The 16,523-nt window shown below is 45.0% G+C and overlaps 1 protein-coding gene across 1 annotated transcript in view; it reads left to right on the top strand.

Moving 5' to 3' along the window:
• The first annotated feature begins 219 nt into the window (after window positions 1–219).
• Window positions 220–16,523, top strand: part of LOC126456448 (acyl-CoA Delta-9 desaturase-like) — a 218,777-nt gene continuing 202,473 nt past the window's right edge. Inside the window, exons 1-2 of the mRNA XM_050092198.1 lie at window positions 220–433; window positions 9,186–9,316. Coding sequence (XP_049948155.1) covers window positions 220–433; window positions 9,186–9,316 — 345 coding nt within the window. The remainder of the gene's footprint in view (window positions 434–9,185; window positions 9,317–16,523) is intronic.

Raw genomic sequence — 16,523 nt, 5'->3', positions numbered from 1 at the left:
ATTTATGCCGCACAACTCCTTCTTGGTGTTGCGACTTTTTCCGTCAGCGTATGTGTGGAAGAAGATATGTTGATAGAAGATAGGAGATGAAATCGCTGTCTCTAATAACAATCTTGGAACGTCCTTTAGCCTTTGCCGGTAGATGCTATATTCTTAGACTCACGCAGATGATAACAGGAACCCTTACGCGTTTTGTTGCAGCACGTTGCTGTCCCGAGTATGCCGCCCAACGTGACGTCTCCGGACAGGTCGCCATGTGACGTCGGCGTTCACCACAGCCCTCCACCGCAGAAGGAGGACGCCGACAAGCAGCCCGAGTACGAGTGGCGGATCGTGTGGCGCAACGTGGTCGTGTTCATCTACCTGCACGTGGCCACCGTCTACGGCCTCTACCTGGCGCTCACCGCCGCCAAGTGGGCCACCGTCTACTGGAGTGAGTAACCGCCACCTTGTTCCTCACACTTCTCACATATTCTAATACTAAGCTTCGCACTGAGCTTCATTTCTTGTAATGACACTACGAAACGACAGCGTAAAATGTTCGTCAGAAAGCGAGAAAATACACAACTGGCCATTAAAACTGTAACAAACGTCAAACTGGCATGAACTGTACAACGTGCTTGGACATGAAATAGATTACACTGGCCAACAACAAAAATATTTCCCTTTTATTTACAGGGGCAATATATACTGAGGTGACATAAGTCATGGGATAGCGATATGCACTCATACGGAAAGCGGTAGTATCGTGTACGCAACGTATAAAACGACAGCTTATTGGTGGGTCTGTCATTTGTACTCAGGTGATTCATGTAAAAGGTTTTTGACGCAGACTCTCAACGCGGAATGGTTGCTCGAGATAGAGGCGTGGGAGATTCCATTTCTAAAATCGTTAAGGATCTCAACAATCTGAGATCCACAATATTAAGAGAGTGTCGAGAATATTAAATTTCAGGCATTACCTCTCACCACGGACAACGCAGTGGCTGACAGCCTTTACTTAACGACCGAGAGCAGCGGCGTTTGCGCAGAGTTTCCACTGCTAATAGACAAGAAACACTGCCCGAAATAACGGCAGAAAAAAATGTGGAATGTACGATGAATGTATCCGTTAGGACAGTGCGGCGAAATATGACGTTAACGAGCTATGGTAGCAGATAACCGACGCGAGTGCCTGTAGGCCTCTCCTGGGCTCGTGGCCATATATGTATATTGGACCCTAGACGACTGGAAACCGTGGCCTGATCATATGAGTCCCAATTTCACGTGGTAAGAGCTGCCGGTAAGGTTCGAGCGTGGCGCAGATCCAACGAGGCATTGGATCTAAGTTGTTAACAAGGCACTGTGCAAGCTGTTAGTGGTTCCAAAATGATGAGGTCTGTGTTTACATGAGACAGACTGATTCCTTTGGTCCAACTGAACCGAAAAGTAACTGTAAATGGTTATGTTCGGCGCTTGTGGATCATTTTCAGCCATTCATGGACTTAATCTACCCAAACAATGATCGAACTTTTATGGATGACAATGCACCATGTCACCGCGTCACAATTGTTTCAAGAACATTTTGGATTTGGCCACCCAGATCGCCCATTATGGGACGTAATCGACAGCTCGGTACGTGCACAAAATCCTGCACCTCCAACTCTTTCGCAATTATGGACGGCTATAGGGGCAGCATTGCTCAGTATTTCTCCAGGGGATTCGAACGAGTTGCGGAGTCCATGCCACATTGAGTTGCTGCAGTAAGCCGGGCAAAAGGAGGTCCTACACGATGTTAGGACGTACCCGTTGACTTTTGTCACCTCGGTGTACACTGTTTCTGGAAGATAATTCGCCTATGAAATCAGATATAATTTCAAAATTTCTGTACCGGCCTCGGTTTTCATATACTAGTCCGGCTCCGTAGCTGAGTGGTGAGCGCGGCTCAGAGCCATACCAGGGCATTGGTTCGATTCCCGACAGGGTCGGCGATCTTCTCCGCTTGGGGACTGAGTGTACCGTTGTCCTTATCACTGTTTCATCACCACTGACATGCTTGTTACCGAAGTGGCGTCGAATAAAAAGAGACTTGCACCGTGCTGCTAAACTCCCAGAAAGGGAACTCCCAGCCAATAGCACATTTAATTTCATAATATAATGCTTATTGTAAACTGGTGCAGGTATTATATGAATGTGGCAAAATGATACCCTCTCGTAATAAGACTTAACTAGCGCAAGGAGAAAAAAAAAGTCTATCATAACACAAAGGAAACAAAAATAGTATAACAACAAACAAGGATAAATTATCTTACTTAATATTTTCTTCCGGATACGCTGCGATATTTTTCCTCAAGAATATCGTTTCGTAGGGACCAGGAGCAGTCGAGAAACATTGCGATACACCATTTACCTTTATACCACTCTTCCATTTAAGCAATGTTCTAGTGGAACAATTCTCCATCTTCGTCGCTAACAGCACCAAGGTTATCCAGGTAGAAGTCCAAATGAATATTCAAGAAATATAGTTTAAGTAATATGTGGTATGATCACAGTAATTCCTGTACAACATTGCGGTAGTTCTCTGCGCTGAAATTGCGCCGCTGTGTAAAATTTACTTGCAGACGCTTGTGAAAAACAATAATGTGACTCTTTCAAGGAAATGTTCATCCGACATAAATTTCCTAATTTGTGGTCCTACAACTATTCCTTTCTTTACTTTTACCCCAACGATCCTTTGAAACTTCTCTCCGAAGAGCATGAATTAACATGAAATTTTGGCCCTGGCTTTTTGATGTGGCGCAAATTAATGTGCAGCGGTAGTTTGGGGTCAACGTTTTTCTGTGTAGGCAGCAGATCATTCCGAGCAAGCCATTATATCCTATAATAGCGGTTGTTCTTCTGTCTGTTCTGTGCCACTCACATAGGAAGCAACATGGTTTTATGTACCCAACCAGCATACCGAGAAGAATTGGTATTACCTTGAGATGTCCACATGCACGCCATTTTGATAAGTGTGACTAGCAGTTTAAAGTTCTCATTTGTTTCCTTCAAATTAACTGCATGAGCATATTGAAACAGAAAGTAATTTGCTTCCATTCTGGAGGAGTACTGCTTACACACTAACTTTATTGGGATCTTTGAATACTTGCCCCTCATTTACACTGTAATCATGGCCACGAATCTCCCTAATGGACTCTACTCGTACATTATTTCAAAAAGCCATGTCGCCTTCCTTGACGAAATATTCAGAAAAAGACAGCTTGCTGATCACGGTAAGCACTCACTTTCGTATCGCTAAGAAGTCTTTATTCGCGAAGCTATTAGTCGAGCATGTTGCTTCAACAAATGTATATTACGATCAAGATCGTTCAGATCCTCTTGACACAAAAAGTATGGCTTATTTGATTTGCATAGGCCTCGAAATGTTGGGTCGGCATGCTCATCTTCTTCACTGCTTTCTGCACAGTCGTCACTGTATTGGCCTTCACTCGCTGTCACTCTCATAGGAGTCACTGCTATCGGCTGTGACATACGAGTACAATGAAGCGCCAAGGCTGGCTCTCAGCACTATGCGACTTAACTGAAGCGCCAAGGAAACAGGTCTAGGTACGCGTATTCAAGCACAGAGATACATAAACAGGCAGAATGCGGCGCTGCGGTCGGCAACGCCTATGTAAGACAACAAGTGTCTGGCGCAGTTCTTAGATCGGTTACTGCAGCTACAATGGCAGGTTATCAAGATTTAAGTGATTCTGAACGTGGTGTTAAAATCGGCGAGGAGCGATGGGACACAGCATCTCCGAGGTAGCGATTAAGTGGGAATTTTCCCATACGACCATTTCACGAATGTACCGTGAATATGAGAAATCTGGTAAAACATCAAATCCCCAACATCGCTGCGGCTGGAAAAAAATCCTGCAAGAACGGGACCGACGACAACTGAAGAGAATCGTTCAACGTGAAGAAGTACATCCCTTCCGCAAATTGCTGCAGATTTCATTGCTGGGCCAGCAACAAGAGACAGCATGCGAACCGTCCAACGGAACATCATCGATATGAGCTTTCGGAGCTGAAGGCACAGTCGTGTACCCTTGAAGACTGCACAACACAAAGCTTTATCCCTCGCCAGGGCCCGTCGACACCGCCATTGGACTGTTGATGACTGGAAACGTGTTGCCCGGTCGGACGAGTCTCGTTTCAAATTGTATCGAGTGGATGGACGTGTACGGGTATGCAGACAACCTCACGAATCCGTGGACCCCGTTTGTCAGCAGGGGACTGTTCAAGCTGGTGGAGGCTCTGTAATGGTGTGGGGCGTGTGCAGTTGGAGTGATATGGGACTCCTGATACGTCTGTATACGACTCTGACAAGTGACACGTACGTAAGCGTCCTGTCTGATCACCTGCATCCATTCATGTCCATTGTCCCTTCCGACGGACTTGGACAATTCCAGCAGGAGAATGCGACACCCCACACGTCCAGAATTGCTACAGAGTAGCTCCACGGACACTCTTCTGAGCTTAAACACTTCCACTGAAGACCGAACTCCCCAGACATGAACATTAGTAAACGTATCTGCGATGTCTTGAAACGTGCTGTTCAGAAGACATCTCCATCCTCTCGTACTCTACGGATTTATGGACAGCCCTGCAGGATTCATGGTGTCAGTTCGCTCCACCACTACTTCAAACATTGGTCGAGTCCGTGCCACGTCATGCTGCGGCACCTCTGCGTGTTCGGAGGGGAGGGGGGGATGGAGGGGTCATATTAGGCAGGTGTATCAGTTTGTTGTTGTATACATGGAAGAAACCTGGAGATACTGACCGGTTTCAGATAGACTATATAATGGTAAGAAAGAGATTTAGAAACCATGTTTTAAAATGTAACGCATTTCCAGGGGCGAATCTGGACTCTGACTACAATCTATTGATTATGAACTGTAGATTAAAACTGAAGAAACTGCAAAAAGGTGGGAATTTAAGGAGATGGGACCTGGAGAAACTGACTAAACCAGAGGCTGTACAGAGTTTCAGGGAGAGCATAAGGGAACAATTGACAAGAATGGAGGAAAGAAATACAGTAGAAGAAGAATAGGTAACTTTGAGGGATGAAGTAGTGAAGGCAGCAGGGGATCAAGTAGGTAAAAAGACGAGGGCTAGTAGTAATCCTTGGGTAACAGAAGATATATTGAATTTAATTGATGAAAGGAGAAAATAGAAAAATGCAGTAAATGAAACAGGCAAAAAGGAATACAAACATCTAAAAAATGAGATCGACGGGAAGTGCAAAATGGTTAAGCAGGGATGACTAGGGGACAAATGTAAGGATGTAGAGGCTTATCTTGCTTGGGGTAAGTTACATACTGCCTACAGGAAAATTAAGGAGACCTTTGGAGATAAGAGAACGACTTGTATGAATATCAAGAGCTCAGATGGAAACCCAATTCTAAGCAAAGAAGGGAAAGCAGAAAGATGGAAGGAGTATATAGAGGGTCTATACAAGGGCCATGTAAAGTAGTAAAGGAGTTTTGCTGTTTGGGGAGCAAAATAACTGATGATGGTCGAAGTAGAGAGGATATAAAATGTAGACTGGCAATGGCAAGGAAAGCGTTTCTGAAGAAGAGAAATTTGTTAACATCGAGTATAGATTAAAGTGTCAGGAAGTCGTTTCTGAAAGTATTTGTATGGAGTGTAGCCATGTATGGAAGTGAAACATGGACGATAAATAGTTTAGACAAGAAGAGAATAGAAGCTTTCGAAATGTGATGCTACAGAAGAATGCTGAAGATTAGATGGGTAGATCACATAACTAATGAGGAGGTATTGATTAGAATTGGGGAGAAGAGGAGTTTGTGGCACAACTTGACTAGAAGAAGGGATCGGTTGGTAGGACATGTTCTGAGGCATCAAGGGATCACCAATTTAGTACTGGAGGGCAGCGGGGAGGGTAAAAATCGTAGAGGGAGACCATGAAATGAATACACTAAGCAGATTCAGAAGGATGTAGGCTGCAGTACGTATTGGGAGATGAAGCAGCTTGCACAGGATAGCAGGATAGAGTACCATGGAGAGCTGCATCAAACCAGTCTCTGGACTGAAGACCACAACAACAACATCAGTTTGTTTGGCTCTTCACTGTATGTCCTTGTACTATATGATAAATTAGGTTATTGCACACTTTTCATTGTTTTCAATAGAAGTACACCTCTTTTTTCCAGACAAAAATTGCAGTCCGTTGTCTATCCATTAGTTCCATCGAAATCATGCAAACAGTAAAGAACATGTGACGTGATCTTTTTAATTACCTTGTCGGTAGTGTGGCACATGACGATCACCATATTCGGAGGTCTGTCCTTGTCCTGGTCAACAACACTATACCAAAAGTTAAATTCATAGTCCTTTCTTAAAAGAGGGTTAATTCCGTTTATGCAATGTCTGATCTTGCTCTCCACACATATAACAGAAAGAATTTTAGTTGTTTTCCCTAGTGCGAGGAGTTTCTTCCTATGAATAAAATAAAAGATAAACCACAAACCTTCACGAACTTACAGCCAGTTCCACAAGAAGATCTACGCTGTTATCTGAATGAAATAAAAGACATTATTATAAACATACGTTTACGTGAACATACATGTTGTTACTAATTGCACAATCACCGCCATTATCGATATAGCTTGGCACCTTAACCCTCTTTCCGGTAAATCATTCACGTCTCCTACCTCTAAATATCGTTTGACCAACTTTGCAGAGAACGTCTTTAACTTTCTAAGAATTTGGCAGCAGCTCCATATGAAAGCTTTGATCCCTTTGGATGGTTTACAAGGAACGCTGCTCGTGACGCTTCAGATATTTCGCACTCATTTTAAACTGCAACCGACAAAACAAAACATTCAACTCTCACACTATTTATTTATACACTATGCAAAAGCGCAGTGATTATAGACTCGAGAGCATTACCAGAGTTGTCGCTGCGGACGTTACATTTAAAATTATGGTGTACACTTTCTTATGGAACTGACCGTAGAACAACAAGTAGTCAATTCTAGCAATTGCCAGAAATGCCTTTTTTTTTTTTTTTTTTGGTCGTTGTGAACGACGACACATGATCCTTCTACTAACTCCGATACGGATGACTACTCGGTGGGTTTTGTCGCTCAGAAATCTCATTTTGATGTTGGATGGTTGTGAGAAGTTCGTGTTATGCACCGTGCAAGGAGGGAAAACGCCCTTCAGTATGTGTCGGAATTCGACAGCGGCAGAAACATGGTGTTCGATACTGTCGTTCCGTGATATATCTGCTCGTTTTGATAAAGATCCCACGGCAGTTCAGCGAAGCATACTGAATGCGATGCACGTTTTCAACGGTCCCACGCGAACAGAGCCCAGTGAAGCACCAGTTGCACGTCGCAGCTATGACAATGATGAATCCGAGGCTCTGATTGTCTCGCTGACGACTGCGTTCTGTCGTCTCTCTAGGTCGACCGCTTCCTTCTTGACGCTGTGTTTTGCCATAGTTCACCCATTCCTGATCGTCGAATAGTGGCATCGCTCCAATTCAAAGACAAGCGATTCGCCGATTACTCCAGCTGGCGTCTTTGAAGCCAGCTAACGTCCTCTTTCGAATGCTGACATCTGCGTATTATGTTCACGCACCTATCTGAGAGGCATAGTTACTGTCCAACTGAGTATACAAAATGAAATTCTCAAACTATTTATACCCTGGTATCGACACGTCCCCTGTTTACCATCCTTGTCAGCTGTACAGTAAAATTGTCCTGCAGCGTTCATCGGCCGCCAATGTTAACAGTTTTGCATTTTCCACGATACGAGTATGAATATCAGTTTGTGACCAATTTGCATAAGTCCTTCGTGGTGTATCCCTTTTTTCTAGTAGCTGTATCTGTGTGGCCGCGCGGAATTAGCCGAGCGGTCTCAGGCGCTGCAGTCATGGACTGTGCGGCTGGTCTCGGCGGAGGTTTGAGTCCTCCCTCGGGCATGGGTGTGTGAGTTTGTCGTTAGGATAATTTAGCTTAAGAAGTGTGTAAGCTTAGGGGCTGATGACCTTAGCAGTTAAGTCCCATAAGATTTACACACATTGAAATTGTATCTGTGTGTGTAACAGTAAAGGCAATGGCTTACTCACATGAACACTGTACCTACCCGCTGCATCATTGTAGCATCAATGAGTGTGTATGTATGTGGCTCTATGACTTCTCTTCCTTATTGACCATTTCATTCCCCTGAGTGGGCAAGAGCCATATTGCTGCTGTGCAGCCAAATTATGACAAAAATACATACGTATTTGCTCAGTTAAAAGCATTAAATTTGTCGCAATGAAAATACAGTGAACATTTCTTTTGCTGTATTACTATAAAAAAGACAAATGGTGGTGGAGTGGCTGGTGCGATAATGGTGATGATGATTATCTGGCAAATCCGTCGAACTAAACTCCCAATAAGTAGTGTGTGGCCAGGAAGTTTGAAAGTGTGAGTAGGATAATTTATATGTAGCTATGTCTGGGGTGAAGCAGGGGGAGGAGGGGAAGAGGTGATGTTGGGCTCGGAAGACGGACGTGTAAGTGGACGGAGGAGCAGGAAGGAGCGAGGATGCGTGAGGTTGTTTGGCAAATCTTTCAAGCTCATCTCACAATAAGTTGGGTATGGCCATGGCAGATGGACGGACGAGGGACAGCAGGACAATTCGTATACATGAGTAGCTATGTATGAAAGGGGGAGGAGGGATGGATTATGTTTAGCTGGGAAGTCGGATGTGTAAGGGGACGGAGAAGCAGGAAGGCGCGATGATGAATGGAATCTGGGAGAGGTATTGAAGCAGCGACTTGAGGAAAGGATATGAGATTTTTAATTTGTACATCAGGAAGAATCTCGGTCAGGAAGGGGAATCCTTTTGATGTTTTCTTCCGACAGTATATGAAAGGCTTGGCAAAATGGACGGAGGGAGGAGGATTGTGTTGGTACGGCAGCCGTTCATAATTGGGAAGGAGATCTGCTGCCTGTGGTGGCTATCTTTACAAGCGTTGACATTCGGCTGGAGGTGCTGTTTGACGCAAAGTTCTTAGTTACGGCGGAGAGCAATTCCACTGGCAGGGTTCACAGCTTCTGGACGTCGATGACCACGCCGATTTCGGCGCTGCCTGTATCGCACTTGGCCACAACAGACGGTATAAAGATGTCTGTTTGTTGCAGCCGTGCTGGTGGGCTGGATGGCGACCACGGGCGTACAGGCGGGTGCGCACCGCCTCTGGGCGCACAGGTCGTACAAGGCCAAGCTGCCGCTGCGGCTCGTGCTCGCCGTGTGGAACACCATCGCCTTCCAGGTGAGTACACACCTCACCAAGTCTTTCCACTCCACTGTATACACATTATAGCATCAAGTCTTTCCAATCTGCTGTGTACACATTTCTGCTGGCCTGGAACAGTGTTTATAAGGGTCGCTCGACGTTCAGTTGTTTTCATAGCCATCTTTAGGGTGGGACGATATTCGACCGACCGACAAATACCAAGATAGGCGATGTTGTTGGTAAGTGCTAACTGCTCACGAACGTCACGGCCGAATACGACCGACTGACCGAGAGATCGGAGTGAAATGGAGTTGGTAGGACGTAGCGGGTCGAAGCAGACACCAGTTGCTACTTGCGTCTGATTGTGTTTCACATCTGTTACGTCATTCTACAAGAAGAAGCCGTTTATTTCTCCAGATATTGTTATTCAAGATAATGGAACAAAAGCTACACTCTAAGGCAAGAAAAGAGGATGTGCCAAGATGGAGTTATCCGTATTGATCACAAATTGATATTCATACAGGTACCGACGGAAAATGCAGAACTATAAACACTGCTGACCGATGGACGAATGCGTGATGCTGCAGCACAATTCCATCCCGCAGCCGGCAAGGATAACCAACAGGGGACATGTCGATATCGTGGCATAAAGACTAAGAATTTCATACCGTGACCTGAGCTGGACAGTAGCTATGTCTTGCAGACAGGTGCTTGAACAATATATACAGATGTCAGCGTTTGTGAGACGACATTTAGTTGGGCTCAAACAATCCAATTGGAGCAATCAGCATATCGCTCGACATTTGAAGAGGAACGATGCCACTATTCGACGATGTTGGCAGCAGTGAGTGAACCCGGAGCGGACACGATGTGAAGAAGGAAGCGGTCGTCCTAGAGAGACGACAGAACGTGCGGAGCGAGCGATCATCAGAGAGGCACTCAGAGCTCTGGATTGATCATTATCATAGATGTGACGTGCAACTGGCATTTCAGAGACCACAAGGATTATTAATAAGCGGCTCATAGAAAGGGGGCTGGGCTCACAGCGCCCCTTGTGCCGACTATCACTGGCTTCTGTATACCAACGAGTCCGTTTGCCGTAGTGTTGGGCACATTCGGCCTGCAATCACGTGGACTGGAGTGGAGTTGTCTTCAGTGATGATTCCTGCTTAGAACTGGGCCCCGATGTCCAGCGAAGACGTCTCTGGATATGCTCCATTCAGCAGTGGCATACCAACCCGATAACTAGGAGTGATAATCTGAACCTGCAATGTCACAGCAGGACCTGTTTGGTTGTCATCTGCGGCACCGTTACTCCACAGCACTACGTCGACGACATTCTACGTCCCGTTTTGTTGCCCTTGATGGCAAGCCATCCTGGGCTTACATTTCAAAAAGATAATGCCCGGCCGCCTGCGGTGAGAGTTTTTACTGCTCGTCTTTGTGCTTGCCAAACCCTACCGTGGCCAGCAAGGTCACCGGGTGTCTCCCCAATTGGGAACGTGTGGAGCATTATGGGTAGGGCCCTCCAACCAACTCTGGATTTTGACAATGTAAATCGCCAATTGAACATAATTTGGCCCGATATCCCCCAGGAGGGCATCCAACAACTCTGTCAATCAATGCCAGGCTTGGACAAGGGCCAGAGGTGGATCAACGCATTATTGACTTTCTCGATTTGTGAAGCTTTTTCTCTTGAATAAATCATCCAATAATTCTGAAACTGTAATCATTTGTTTGTCTGTACATGCACATCACATCTACCGATTTCTGTCATTCAGGCAATTCCTTCGAGGTGCGTCGTTTTTTGTTTTTGTTTTTGTTTTTTTTTGTTTCTTTTTTTTCTTAGAGCGTATTTTACAACATACATTCATGTCTTAGCTCTTTCACTACATAGTCGCCGTTCATAGCGCCCCAGATGTTTTCCGATTCATTGTGTATTCTCAGTTGCCGCCAAGTCGTTGAACCAGTCACTAGCGTCCCCGTAGAATTTTTCATTTTTTCCATAGAACTTTTCGCCAAAAAGTCCATCAGTTTGGGATAAAATATGGTGATCATTGGAATACAAGGCGTATCTTCAAAAAATTTCAATTCAAACTGCCGAAGCAAATCCTTCTTTAAGCCAGGCTAGTGTTTGACACCAATCCACGCCGTTTGTTTTGAAGTATACCTCTTTGATCCAGAAACTGTGTTCTTGTATCTACGAGATTACTCTGCTATTCACAATAAAGTGCCTGCCAGATGGTTCAATGAACCACCTTCAAGCTGTCTCTCTACCGTTCCACTCTCAAACGGCGCGCGGAAAAAACGAGCAGTTAAATTTTTCTGTGCGAGCTCTGATTTCTCTTATTTTATCGTGATGATCATTTCTCCCTATGTAGGTGGGTGCCAACAGAATGTTTTCGCAATCGGAGGAGAAAACTGGTGATTGAAATTTCATGAGAAGATCCCATCGCAATGAAAAACGCCTTTATTTTAATGATTGCCACTCCAATTCACGTGTCGTGTCTGTGACACTATCTCCCCTATTTCACGATAATACAAAACGAGCTGTTTGGGGTCGTTGAGGACCGTGAATAATGCCATTCCATTGACTGCCACTTCGTTTCTGACTTTTATGCTCAACCCCCCGTCACGAGTAACAGTATGATTGTAAAACTCCTCGGCATCCTTGTCACAAGGTGTGAGAAAAATCGATGCAAATGTTTTTCGTGTTCATCTGTCAACAGCTGAAGAACCATTCTGGCACACACTTTTCTAAGGCCCAGATCGGCGTAAATTATTTTTAATAAAGACCTGCTCGTGAAATATCGGGAAAGGCAAAGTTCATTCTATCATTAGTGAAACGTCTATCCTGTTGAATTTTTCTCCTCAATCCCTGATTGGAGTTTGTCACTCACAACTCTATTTCCACATGATTGTTGGTCATGATGAATATTCGTTCTCCTGCCATTAAACGGGATGCACGATTTTCGAACTGGAGCTTCATTCGTCACATTTCCATGAACTTCGGCCATCTCTCTTTAAATTTTGACAGGGTACACATTTTGTTTTTGGTTTTGAAACCCTGTTACTATATGAAGCATACACCTGGTGCGATCATTAATTCTGTCACACATTTAAAAGTGCACAACTGAGCAGTGAATGACCATTCCTGTTCACTGTTAGCGTCATACTGGCACCAAAGATTAAGAAGGCGTGCGACATGGCAGGGGGTTGCGTTGGTGATGGCGCGACTCGTGAGATCAAAACGTTGTTTACATTTAGAATGATCCTTACAGTTACCTATTATGGAGACTGAAAAGCTTATACACATTTTATGGGCCATTTATGACAGTACAAAAGACGCTGCCGAGATGCTGCGAAGGAAGGCACTGATTATTAAGTTTTCAAAGTAATTACTACCTCATCTTGCAGAATGTCATTATTTACAAAAACTAGCACTCAGACGTGAACTGAAACAAGTTCCTATTAATGAAGGATATCTGTTTGTAATTACCAGGCTGCTATGTCACGAGCAGTTCTGGCTCTAAAATGGCTCTGAGCACTATGGGACTTAACATCTGTGGTCATCAGTCCCCTAGAACTTAGAACTACTTAAACCTAACTAACCTAAGGGCATCACACACATCCACGCCCGAGGCAGGATTCGAACCTGCGACCGTAGCGGTCACGCGGTTCCAGACTGAAGCGCCTAGAACCGCACGGCCACACCGGCCGGCAGCAGTTCTGGCTACAAGCAGCTTGGGAACAGTATGTTTCCTGAAGGTGGAAAATCTTCTCGACAATTCAGTGATACAGATAAAACAGACGTTCACTCCACTGATTGAAGTGAAACAGATCCTATGCAGAATGCGGTCGTCTACAGCGGATGGACGAAAATATGGAAACACAGTATCGTGCGTAATATGGTGTAGGAATTCCATTGGCATTGAAAAGTTTCCAGTCGTCTCAGAATGGATAAATACAGACAATACACAGTTTTCAAGAGAAACTTGTACAATTCTTCCTGCAAATTAGCGACAAGTTTAGATAACAGTGTTGGACTATATTAAGTGTATTCGCAATTGTGAATATGGACAACCAGCAGCTGTAGAATGGAGCGATGACAATGAAAATTTGTGCCGCAACAGGACTCGAACCCGGATTTCCCGCTTATCGCCAGCGGTCACCTTACCTTTGCCTATCCGAACACTACTCACAGCTAGGCCCAGACTTCCACATGTCGTCAACCATGTGTCTACAGCCCACACTCGTACATCCATTATTGTCAGGTGGCGTGGTCTTTTGACCTTCATTTCTTACATATTCCGTCCTCACAATCGTATTCTGCACGTCAAGACGCTTCATTCGAACGCAAACTCGATAAGGTAGAGTCAATTTTGTATAAATTCATGTAAGCGATATACAGATCTAATAAGTAAATCGCAAGTGTGCACCGAGGTTAAAAAAGTCGGGACTGGGGTACACAACATGATGGACACAGGAATTTTTTCGTTCTATAAGAGGCAACCAGCCCACTGGGAGGCTTGTCCCTTCAAGGGGTGAGTCAACATACCTACTTCGTCCGCAGCTCGTGGTCGTGCGGTAGCGTTCTCGCTTCCCGCGCCCGGGTTCCCCGGTTCGATTCCCGGCGGGGTCAGGGGTTTTCTCTGCCTCGTGATGACTGAGTGTTGTGTGATGTCCTTAGGTTAGTTAGGTTTAAGTAGTTATAAGTTCTAGGGGGCTGATGGCCATAGGTGTTAAGTCCCATACTGCTCAGAGCCATTTGAACCATACCTACTTCGAGTGACCGCCCAGAAAGAGGACAGCTTATGCAAGAGCGAAGGGATAATGACCCCCATGTTCGAATTAAAAGCAAATTCCGCTACATTGTGTGGGAGCGCCCAGAAGATGCGTTTTTTCATGGACTGACTGCATAGTTACGGAGTTCTCACAGAAGGACAGTAGACGCCTAATAGAGATCTACACATTTCTGCATTGGTTGACTTAAACGAAACATCATTCTCCCGTTTAAAAGAGCAATGATGATTGGCGGAATATTTCTGACACAAAGCGCCAGAGGAGTGAGGAAAGACAGCGAATGACATACCCTTGCAACTTTTCCAGAAAAAGGAGCTGTCCCGTTGTCGCTCTTGAAGCGGGAACACGTAATGAGAGCAAGTGCGCTCGTACAAGTACATAGAGAGCGAGGAACAAAGTCTCTCCTCAGTACTTCACTGGGAGAGCACCGCTGTCGCTAGCGAATCGGAGTGATACTCTATATTAGGTCGCTCGCGATTAAGCATTGTTCACTGTGTTGGCTACCACACTTATTGTGCGGTGTGAACACGGACAGAGTACTACTAAAACGTCTGCGAGCGAACATTGAGTGGAATGGCGGTGGGCTGGTTATCTGACCGGTGTACCAAAGCAATAGTTAGACTAGGGGCGGATAGGAGTCCTTGACTTCATCAAGGCGTTGGGAGAGTTTGATTGGCGAAGGTCAATCCAGATAGAAAGAGATAGTTGTGTTATTTGTCAGCAGCGAGCGATGCAGGCAGCAGTCGTCGCAGCTCACGGCATTGTGCGCTACAGCCTATGCGAGTCCCATCTGTCCTCCATAACAGTACACTCCATTATATTTCTCACACGACAGCCTTGACCGTACCTAGAAAAGTTATTCAAGTTGTGTAGGTGCGGCTCTCAGCCATTCTGCCGAGTAAATAACATTCTTAAAGAAAAGGGAGAAAAGAAGCTTTCCATACTTTGTAAAATAATAGCATTCCTATCCATAAGAAGCAATCTACTGTTCCGAAAAGAACCCCGAAATTTATTAATTTATAAGTAAAAGTTTCACTTGATTGCTCAGAATTTTTTTCGATAAATAATATTTTTCGTTCGTTTAATGTTTTTCTTACAGTAACTAGCAATACTCCAGTACCCAAGTATTACACTAGTTATGTAAGAATATAGAATATTTTTGTGTCTTTTCCTTACAGTGGACGACTCCAGAAGATATTTATTCAAATGGTTCAAATGGCTCTGAGCACTATGCGACGTAACTTCTAAGGTCATCAGTCGCCTAGAACTTAGAACTAATTAAACCTAACTAACCTAAGGACATCACACACATCCATGCCCGAGGCAGGATTCGAACCTGCGACCGTAGCGGTCACGCGGTTCCAGACTGAAGCGCCTAGAACCGCACGGCCACACCGGCCGGCAAGATATTTATTGCTGAATGTTTTTCAAGCAGTTCTCGTTGGTACATTACGACCGTCTGTCTGACTTCTGTAATAGTGTGAGGTGGAAATTGTTTCTTGCAGGAACCAAAGGGTACTTGTTGGATCAATCCATTGTGCAACTTGACAAAATAAAACCCACACACTCACATTACGTATGGGGAGACATTTTACTTGAAAGTCGCTTGTTCGGTGTCGGCGGATAAGTACGATATTAGAGTGTCTGTGTTATTCTGAATACGATGCAAAGTTCCTTTGGACATGCACGCACCGTATTCAGAACAATACAGGCACTACAATAGCACATTTATCAGCCGACACAGGGCACGTGACTTTCAAGTAAAATGTCGCACCTGTACAGGAACGTACATAATGGATGTACGAGTACAGGTTACAGACGCATGGGTGACGACATATGGAAGTTTGGGTGTGGCCGTGAGTCGTACACGGACAGCCATGGGTAAGGCAAGCAGTGGCGACGAGCGGGAAATCCGGGGTAGAGTGCCGATCCGGCACAAATTTTCACTGTCGACATTCCATTCTGCTCTTAATGGTTGTCCATATTCGCAGTTTCGAATACATTTAAAGTTTTTCATAACAGCTTCAGTCGCCGCACTACCTGTTCCTTTGGACATGCATGTACGTCCAAAGGAACTTTGCATCGTAACAGGATAACACAGGGACTGCAATATCGTATAACGATGACGGAGACCGAAAGCGGTTACGGAAACTTCTACCTCAAGAAGACCACAAGGGCTCAATAATATTGAGATGTGGTGACTATGGCGGCCAGCAGAGATGCGAGTGATGCCGGCCCCTGTGGCCGATCGGTTCTAGGCGCTTCAGTCTGGAACCGCGCTGCTGCTCGGTCGCAGGTTCGAATCCTGCCACTGGCATGGATGTGTGTGATGTCCTTAGGTTAGTTAGGTTTAAGTAGTTCTAAGTCTAGGGGACTGATGACCTCAGATGTTAAGTGCCATAGTGCTTAGAGCCATTTGAACCATTTTTAGAGATGCGAC

Source organism: Schistocerca serialis, chromosome 2 (assembly GCF_023864345.2).
Source record: "Schistocerca serialis cubense isolate TAMUIC-IGC-003099 chromosome 2, iqSchSeri2.2, whole genome shotgun sequence".
NCBI classification, from domain to species: Eukaryota; Metazoa; Arthropoda; class Insecta; order Orthoptera; family Acrididae; genus Schistocerca; species Schistocerca serialis.
Note: the sequence above shows the minus strand (reverse complement) of the source record. Positions and strands in the feature narration are given on the sequence as shown.